General features: G+C 45.0%; 1 protein-coding gene across 1 annotated transcript; it reads right to left on the bottom strand.

The window, feature by feature from the left end:
• Window positions 1-1,336: 1,336 nt before the first annotated feature.
• LOC311000954 (kidney mitochondrial carrier protein 1-like) lies at window positions 1,337-8,711 on the bottom strand. Its single transcript, XM_083991878.1, has 9 exons — window positions 8,486-8,711; window positions 8,201-8,348; window positions 7,692-7,786; window positions 7,318-7,403; window positions 5,818-5,913; window positions 5,566-5,690; window positions 4,269-4,392; window positions 3,228-3,308; window positions 1,337-2,644 (listed from the first exon to the last, which is right to left on the bottom strand). The coding sequence occupies exons 1-9, from the start codon at window positions 8,547-8,549 to the stop codon at window positions 2,603-2,605; spliced, it is 861 nt and encodes a 286-aa protein (XP_083848004.1). The 5' UTR covers window positions 8,550-8,711; the 3' UTR covers window positions 1,337-2,602.
• Window positions 8,712-9,966: the final 1,255 nt, after the last annotated feature.

Consider the following 9,966-nt stretch of genomic DNA (forward strand, 5'->3'; position numbering starts at 1 on the left):
GAATGCTTGGCCTGTAAACAATGTGTTTTCAGAAGAGGAAATCATTCATTTTACTCAAACTAAGCAGCTCCCATCTCATCTTTCAAAAGCTGAGAAAGAATAATATCTCAGCCCATATCTCAACTACAGTACTAAGCAAAAAGAAATGGCAGTGGGGCTTGTGATTTTTTTTTCTCCGTTGTCAGCACAGCGCAGCCCAGAAGCCGCACATTCCAAATGGATCAACAGACTTCGATAGATTTGTCTCCTTGTCTACATTTCCATCCGCCCGTCCATTTATCCAGCAGCAGCAGCGTTTTCATCTCAGAAACGACTGAAAGAACAAAACAAGAAGTAGAGAAAGAGGGCAGGGTGTTTGGAGCAGACTAGAGCCTTATCCCACTGACACAAAAGCTCACTCTGATCCCTGAAATACAATAGAGCTTCCCCCCTTGCACCCTTGGGGCAGACAGCAAATAATGCCCATAATGCAGCATGTCTGTGACTGCTGGAATCCCCCGTGGCCGTGCTTGTCCAGCTTGTATGAGGGCTGTGCCAGGGCCGTGATGCCAGGCAGCAGCCCATAATGCCAACTGCTAGATGCCAAATCCTGGCACAAGCCACACATTATTCTTATTCCCCCTTTTCCAGTTCGCCTTACGGACGGTGTGGGATGTGTTTGCGCCCTGATTCCACATAAGATGCCAGCTGGTGTTGAAAAGCAAAGCCCCCCCTCAGGTCTATATGTACTGTATATATACTGTAGCCTACACACACTCACACCAGCATTCAGACCTCTGTCACACTGCCATTGTCTCAAAGTGAATTATTCAGTGCTGCCATGTTTGTCACAACAATAATGTGGCAGAGCATCTCGCGGTGACTCGGATGAAGCGGATACAACAAGAACTGTTCTCACACAAGTAATAAGTCCCACGATGAAGCTTCCTATAAGAGAACAAGGCACAGGGGCGCACAGAGACAAGTTCACCCCGCACTCCCCCAAGCTCCCACCGCCTCCCCCCCAAAACAGCTCTGATGAAGGAAAACTGGGAATTTACCCACAGAAAAAAAAAAAAAAAAGAACAATTACATCTTAGGTTCTCCTGAATAATTCATAAGTGGTTGTTTGTGTGGGATGTTGCATGAACATGTGTGTTTGAAAGAAACCGGGCAATCCCTCAGAAACAACACAACTGTGCTAGATCTGCGGCCTTGAAGTTGAGGGGCTGGGAATTCAAAGGATTCATAAACATCTATTGGTTTGTTGTGGTGGAAGAGAGTGTGAAGCTCCACAGCTCCACCCTGTGGTAGAAACACATAACAACACACTGACTTTTTTTTTCTCTCTCTCTTTTATTTCAAATATACAGAGCTATAGCAGCATTTACATCAACATCAAAAGTAAGACAACGTTATATTGGCTTACACTTTGGCAGCGATAGTAGCTTACACATAACAACCAGCCAACATATTCATTCTTCACAATGAAAGCTCACAGATTAAATTACAGCGTGCAAATACAGTATAGGAAAATGTACCTGGAGTTAACTGTGGATCATGTACAGTGGGTTTTTTTTAGTGCCTTCAAGCAATTCACATCATCAGGCAGCGCGCTACCAACCTGTCCCAGTGATCTAAACCTAGAGGGGTGTGACATACAATACTTACTTTTACATAATGTGTCTGTGGTTTCTACGATGACACAGGAACCCGGGGAGTGCGGTGTCACCCCGGGTTATATTTACTAGCTGCCCCGTCTGGCAGGAGGGACCACTGATCTCACCACATTAGGGCATGTGATGCGTGTCCTGTCCACACAGCCACACCAGCTGTTTATATAACTGTCGTTCAGTACAGTACACTGATGTATTTGTGGCTCTTTACTCTGTAAATACTCCATGGACGCTCGTTGGAATATTAAATAACTTCACCTTTCCACACACACTTTTCTCAATTTAGAAACACTGAAAAACAACTAAATACACCACATCTCCATCCAACTTTGTCGACTCATGCACACACAGGTTTTTTTTTCTTTTCAAAAAGGGAATGATCAGTGCGATTGTCAGCTGCTGTCCGACATTCTCAGTCCTTTTGCAACTCAGGCTTTAACGGCCCGTATCACAAACTAAGGCACTCAATTTGGAGTCCACTTTCAGTGCAGAAGACTTGATACTCTTGGGTGTTTTCCTCGTGATATTGGAGCCATTTTTAAAGCGGCTTATGACTGAAATAAACAAGCGTTTGGGACTGCGGTCGTTATCGTAACATTTTCTCCAATTTCTCGGTCAATAAATCAGGTAATATGGATCTGAGGGGTCGATGTCAGATTTAAATGAGCACTTAAGCCTATAGTAGCGTTTATATGACTTTAAAACATCAGATGAGTGTTTGTTTGTGTCACAGTCCCTTCCACACTTGCCACAGGCTTTAAGATACCAAACAGGAAATCAGGCAAATTCTCATCCAGCCCCTAACGTGGGTCTGCATGAGCCTCCTGTCAGCCAGTGGTTCCATAGAGAAACCACCCCCATCCAGCCTTTCCCGGTGTTGGTCCTCTCAGCTCATCTCAGAGCGTGCGCTCATACTCGTCTCACCTTCGTTCTCATCGTTCTGCCAATCACACATCGATCTGCTTCAGCTGCTCGTAGGTGAGGAAGAACTGGGCGTGGAGTGAAGGAAGACAGAAACAAGAGGCAAAAGAAAGAGAAATCTGTCGCTGAGCAGAATGCGAGGCGCACTAACAAATTTTGGCTCTTTCTCTACTCGAGCTGAAAGCCTCTCTTGTTGCCTTTTCCTTGTTGCCTCAGCGTACCTCGCTGTAGCAAGTCAATAATCTCATTACATTTCTCAGGCCTGGTTGGAGCATGATCAGTGTGTTTTCCCCTCTCAATCATCTTTAATCAGCCTTTGGCCTTTGCAAAAAGACGTTGATAGAAATCACTCTCTCTTCCCCACTGTCCTCTCTTCACCCTTCCCTCTCACCCCCCACCAGGGGCCCCTTGTGTCCTCTCTAACCGGGGGCAGTGGGCTACTGAGACAGTTGTCTCAACGTTGCATAACGGGGTTAGTTAGCATTAGGCTAAGCTCTCCTCCACTGAAGCCAGGCATGGAATGCTATACGTCACCGAATACATAACAGAACTTACAACTTTTCCCCGCTGATTTCTCTGGCTCAGAAGATATTGCATCACCTTGGATAAATGTAAACACACGGGCGCGCTAATGAGGTGGTTCAAGGATACAATGATGTTCCATGGTCCCAGACGCAGCCAGTTGGGAAAGAAACCCTTGTAGAGCGCCATGAAGCCCTCAGAGCGCCACGTCTGAAAACAAAAACAAACATGTTAAAAACCCACTTTATCTAATTGCCTCCCAATAATTACACCAAGTCTCCCGTGTGTGAGCAGGGAGCTGGAGCTGCAGACTCAGTGACATTAAATTTGATCTAGCTAACATTTGCAACATGATATCGTATATTCACAGAAGGAAAAAGGTCTAATATAGACACGCTGGTACCAATACATAGCAATATACTGGCGATTATAACGTCTAGAAAGCTAATAAGTTTGCTCTATTGAAATTAAATGTGATGCTGTTTAAGACCATGACAAAGAAAAAAATACAGTTTCAATAAGTCAATATCACAATATATACTGTAAGGATATTTTCATATATTAATGTGCCTCTCTCTCTCAGAATGACATGCAGGAAAGGGCTGTCCGATGCGGGATTCGAACCGGGGCCGCCTGCACGAGGACTATACCCACTGCGCCACTCGGCACCCATCCTTACCATATATTAATACTCCCCCCATTAACCTTGTATGGATCTAGCCCCCCCTCCCCTTGTGTGTTGGTTGTTTAAAGACCCCCTCCCATGAAAATCGTGTTTTTCGTGCTTTTCACATGTTCCTGTGGCATTTGTCTTGTGTTAGAGGACATATCAGCAGAAAAGGAAGTGCAAAATTGCATTTCTGAGTTTTTCTGCCTTCAAATTGCTGTGAATCAATGGCAGACTCAAACTGGCAGTTTCAGGGAGACTGGAGCTGACGTGTCACAGCTGAGCTGGTTTTAAAATGACCAAAAAGGGTCGCGGGAGGGGGACTTTAAGGCATGGGTGCCTGGTGGTGTTTCTCATTGTGTTTGTGCATTGTCTGTCTGTCTGTCTGTCATAGTAACATGATGTAACATTACATCAGACTGACAGATTGAAGATCAGATCTTATATTTAGATGCAGGTTGTGAGTAAACCCTGTCCCTCTCCTGCCAGGAGCGTCAACTGACCTGCAGTAAACAGTCCAGTGTTCCCTGGTACAGAGCTCCTCCTCTCTGGTTCATCATGCGCGTCCGGACCACATCAACTGGGTTCGAGGCCAAAGCCCCGGCCAGACCGCATGCGAAGCTGGACCTGAGGGACACAAAGCACAGGTTCTTTCTTTGGTCACTTATTTAATACCAGTCATTGTTACGATGTGTGTGATACGACCACAAATGTAGAACACATAGTTTCCTGCATGGCTGACACTGTAACTTAGTTGAATGGTTAATATACAGCTCTGGAAAAAATTAAGAGACCATTCCCAAAATGATCAGTTTCTCTGGTTTTACTATTTATAGGTATGTGTTTGAGTAAAATTAACATTTTTGTTTTATTCTATCAACTACCGACAATATTTCTCCCAAAACTGAAATAAATATATTGTCATTTAGAGCATTTGTTGGCTGAAAATGACTAAACTAGTCTAAATTACAAAAAATATCAAGTCTTTTCAGACCTTGAATGATAATGAAAGGAGGAAAGAGTTTATAAATCAGTTTTTGTGGGATAACGTCAATGTTTAATCCCAGCAGTGGTTTCTTTTATCTTTCTATAAAACCAGACGTGGTTCAGGTGATGACCTCATCAGTGTCTCATTAAGTAGAATGAGTTGTGTTTGTGTTTAAAAAAGAAAAGAAAAGAATGACTGTCATACATGTAGAGATGATGATGATGAAACATTTGTGAAAGTGGTCTCTTCATTTTTTTCAGAGCTGTATATTTGAAATGTTGATCTGCAGCTTCAGTTATGAGGAAAATACTTAGAGTAAAGAGAGGATGTCCAAATACCTGCCCTGCATGAGCTGCTATAAATACACACACTGAAGTGAGCTTGTTCTGGCTGGAATACAAATGTAGAATTACAGCACCTCCTCAGATATCCAGAAATACAGCGTATTTCGATATGGCTGCTGCTTCCACCGCAGACAACCGTCTCAGTTACAGTACAGTGCCTGGTTGTTAATGCTGACTGTGAGCAGCACAGAGGTTAAAACATCTTGGACAAACTGAGAATGACGACAGGGCCAAAAAAAAAAGAGCTAATTTCCAGGTTTGTTTACCCAATTTCCATTTATGATCTTGTGATTTGAAATGTGTTGTTGGCTTTTCAAACAGCACGCGTCTGCTTTCTGTCCTTCATCTGGCCTGGATCCACCCTGACATTTCAAAATAAGAGCCAACTCTGACGAGCCATTTCCTGCTGTTGATAACATCCCTTAACAGAGATGCGAGGGCACTCTGCGGGTTACACAGAAAACTTACAGGAAGTGTGTGTACACGTTGTCCCCCATGTGACCCGACATGACCAGATGCTTTTTGGTGATGTCATAGACAGGTAGCTCCACCCCCACCACGATGGCTGCCCGCTGAGCTGTTAGAGAGACGCCCTGTTGCAGACAGAGGGGGGGAGATTGTGACATTAAAAAATTGGTGTCTGTGCTATTTAAGACACTGAAGGTCACTTGTCAATATAAATTCTGCATTTTCCAACCCCCCCCCCCCCCCCCCCCATACCTTCCACAGCCCCCTTGTGCCCTCCTGTTGGTAGATGTTGATGAAGTTGCCCATCATGCTGCCCTGGATCACATCTCCCTGAGCCTGCATGCGGATCTGAGAGAAAACAACAGAAAGCAACATCCATAACATCGAACAAGAAAAAATGAAACCACGCTGAACCAGAGTGGAATGCTGTTGGTTCACCAAAGCCGAGCTCGGGGCGGGGTGTATTAGTCAAACTCTCACTGGAATGCAAAGGCAGAAAAAGTTAGCTACAGTAGGAGTTTGGAAGGATTTTTTTTTATTTTCTATTGGCAGGCTCAGCATCCTGAAGCGCTCCCTCCGTCCTTAGCTTCCAGGAATTCTGCAGCCTGGTCTTGACTTGTTTTCCCCCCCTTCAAAATGGCTGCTGTTTAGAGATCAGCCTTTGGTCCGCCGTTTGGCTCTGTGGTGGCTAGTTGGCGGGCGCCACTAGAACACACCGTGAGGAAAACGCAATGTTCCAAACCTGCAGTCGAATCTATTAGTCCGTTAACCCCTCACATGCACCGTCAGGCCCAACAGGGTGTGGCTCAGGCCAAACACATTATAATCACAGCCGTATCATTTACAGAACGCTATGTCAAACCTGCAAGGCTTCAGTCTATAAATAATTTACTAGTGGGGTCTCGTTAATGCCCTTCACTCCACTAGGCATGCTACCAAGAGATCACACCTCACCTATAGCCTGGGGCTGTTACAGACTCCATGAGAAAATACACTTAAATCCTGTGGTACCTATGCACACTCCTGTGTTTTTAAGTTTCTTTAAAGGGATAGTTCACCCAAAATTCAAATTTCACTCATTATCTACTCACCCTCATGTCAACTAAGAGCTGTGAGAATTCCTCCGTGCCTTCTCTGAGTTACAGGGGGGGGGGGGGCTCCGTGCAGCAGTATTTGTCCATATAATGGTTGTCAATGGATACCAACTTTCTTCGTCCAGAAAGACACACCAAAAAACATCCAAATACCTCCATAGTGCTCGTCTGCAATGTCCCTCTTGTATTGAAGCCCCGACATGAGAAATTGTTCCGAAAAAAATTAAATAAGTCTATATTTTAAGCTTGTTTGTAGTGGAAGCTCCCAGTGTCTCGGTTCACTGCTCTTCCTGTGTCAGTGCAAATCTCGTGTGATTTGCACTGACCGGCGGAATAGTTTCTCATGTCGGGGCTTCAATACAAGAGGGACATTACATACGAGCACTATGGAGGTATTTGGATGTTTTTTGGTGTGTCTTTTTGGACGAAGAAAGTTGGTATCCATCCCCCCCCCCCGTAACTCCGAAAAGGCACGGGGGACTCTGAAACTTCTCACAGCTCTTAGTCGATATGAGGGTGAGTAGATAATGAGTGAAATTTGAATTTTGGGTGAACTATCCCTTTAACGGCTGTGCTGCAGCCATCAAACCTGTTCTGCAGCTTTAGACTGAGCACAACAACAACATCCAGCACAGTCCTCGTGTATGCAGAAACCTACCTTCAGCACATCGGTGGGGTTTGCGATGGAGGAGGAGATGACCCCGGAGAGAACGCCACACGCCACATTAGTCAGCAAAGTCTCGTCTGAAAGTGGAGAGGAGTGGAAGTCAAGACTGTGACTGTGAACAAGCACCATTGGATACCATGCAAAGAACAGACAGTTTATGTTTGCACTATTTCACAGCGAGCTCTTCGTGTGAAAAAATGTGTCAGAGGGATACATTTAAATAGGTCACTCACACATCTGTGCCTCCGCTGTGACCTTCAAGAGGAATGTGCCTGTGTTTATGGGTGGGCGGGACTAGCCTACTAGTTTTGGTGAAGTGAGTGAGTGTGTCAGGAAAAGAGACAAAGAGAAAAACTGGGACTCACCCTCCGGCCTGTCAACCAGAAGTCGCTTAAAACTCTGATATGTGCCAATTTTTATGGTCCCATAGGAGGCCTGGCGCAGCATGGCTGGAGCGATTCTGTAAAAGTCACATTTTATTTTTATTACCCAGTAGCACAGTACAATGTCTCTGTGGGGTTTAAAGACTCTGTCCAGGCCAAACAGAAGAAAACAACCTCCCCTCAAAAAAAAAGCTTAAGCACATGAGGATAAACAGGACTTTAATGCAGGCCAAACCAATGAGAGATTTGTTTTTGATTTATAGGGAAGGGAGTGAAAGGGGGTTGGAGCAGAGGGAGGTGGGACAATGGCTGCATGATGAAAGTGAAGTATACAAAAACAGGAAGTGTAAACATTAGAAATAATAACAAAGTAGAGTAAGATTGCACCACAGCAGTCAGTCCAACCGTCGTGTAGTCAATCCAGAGTGTGTAAGGCAAAGACAGAGGCATCTCGAGACACCGACACGCACATGTAAATCCACCATACTGACCCTGAGTACAGTGCCCGCGGCCCCTCCTCTCTTCCTATCCGGGCTATAGCGTGCAGCATGCCTCTGTAGCGGATCTCTCGGTATTTGCTGTCGCCTACTTGGCCCTGAACTTGGAGACGTGTCTTGGCTAGGTCGATGGGAAAGGTTCCTGCAACGCAAAGCACAAACATGCGACCTCGTTTAGACTGTACATTACAACCAGGGGACCTAAATAATCCCCAGTACCTCCCGCGGCTCGGCCTCCTCCTCCTCCTCCTCCTCCCCGCCGCTCCACGCATCACTCACCGCATTCCGCCGTCACGGAGGCCAGCCCGCCGAAAACAAAGGGCTTCCAGTCGACGTTAGACATTTTTTCTCCAGCCGTCGACCGAGCAACACTCAGAAAAGCTCCAGGCGAACAGAGCGGGCAGAGGACACCGGTGTGTAAGTCAGCAGCTAATGCTTTAATAAAGCCGCAGCTACGTTTCAATCGCTGCCGCCGGCGTTTGAGCAGCTCAGCCCCGCGTCCCTCCTCCTGCCTCCGGTCTGAGGGGAAGCCCCGCCCCCCTCCGCTCACACCGTCACCACTCGCCCCGCCCACCGCGGCCTGTTGCTTAGCGACCGAGCCGAGAGGAGCCAACTGGACACGAAGTAGGAAACAGCGGTGTTACTCTGACTGCTGATATCCTCTTTAAACCTTTAACTGCACTGCAATGTAGGCTAAGACTGACTTTAAAGCATTCAGTAACCAGAAGTAAAATAGAACAAGTGTCTGACGGACACGCACGGAAATGAAAAACCAGAGAATATGATTGGAAACAGAAAGAATAGGCCTACCTATATTTCCTGTAGCCTATCTCCCGTCAAAGATCATTAATGGGTGTTTGCCTTAAAGGGGACATATTATGCAAAACTCACTTTTTCATTGCTTTAGTATGTGTATTTGCGTATCTGGAGTGCCTCCTCACCCCTTAAACGTAAGTTTTGACAACTAGGTCAACATTTTGTAAACTGCCATAGTAAGAAAATGTGTCTAAATGGTCATCCTAACTGTTCTGACCTTCTTCTTTTTTATATTCATGTTCCATTGTTATTTCCATATGAAGTAGGCTATTCATGTAAGCTATAGGTCTGCATGGTTGGGTAGGCCTATATGTTAAAGCAGGCTGTTGGATCAACTTCCTCCACTGTTGGTGTCAATACAAATTCCTGCATAGCTTTCATGTAGGCTAATCATCACAAGGCAACAGAGGAATGATAACTCATATTTACAGTAAATAAAAATAACATGGTGCATAATATAGAATAGACACTGATGTAAAAGTCTTTGAGAAACTTGTGCATTCAGCTTCTACAAACATTTTGATGTGCTTTCATGATCCGAAACTATTGTCAGTAGCCTACTTGTTTTGAAACTCATAGTGATCAGTCTATTATGTGAAGCTTTGCAGAAGTCTCGATTTTAGCCATTGTTTCGCTGTTTTGAATCAGGATCTGGCTTTGTGTCGAAGTGTGGAGAGAGAGAGAGCTCATGTTGTCTTCACTTCATGTTTTTCCATTAAATAGAGCTTAAGCCTCAGGCGGGCCCATAGTCTCACATTCTCATTAGCTCTCTAAAATAGACACAAGCATAAATTTAGAGGACAACAGAGATTAGCCTACAGATATAGGTCATATATAGGCAGGCTAGATCTAGATATACAAGAATTCAATTTGGCATTTGGCCATATGTTAATACCTTTGGCAATCAGTTGTGATCGTTTTTGTTTTGTAGTTTGATATTTAGT

This window comes from Trachurus trachurus (assembly GCF_905171665.1).
Source record: "Trachurus trachurus genome assembly, chromosome: 17".
NCBI classification, from domain to species: Eukaryota; Metazoa; Chordata; class Actinopteri; order Carangiformes; family Carangidae; genus Trachurus; species Trachurus trachurus.

Coding starts and splice junctions, on each gene's coding strand:
- LOC311000954 (XM_083991878.1), bottom strand. CDS start 8,549: ATGTCTAACGTCGACTGGAAGCCCTTTGTTTTCGGCGGGCTGGCCTCC. Junction 7,404..7,691: donor TCTGGTTGACAGGCCGGAGG/GTGAGTCCCAGT, acceptor CTCCACTTTCAG/ACGAGACTTTGCTGACTAAT. Junction 5,914..7,317: donor ACCCCACCGATGTGCTGAAG/GTAGGTTTCTGC, acceptor GTTTTCTCTCAG/ATCCGCATGCAGGCTCAGGG.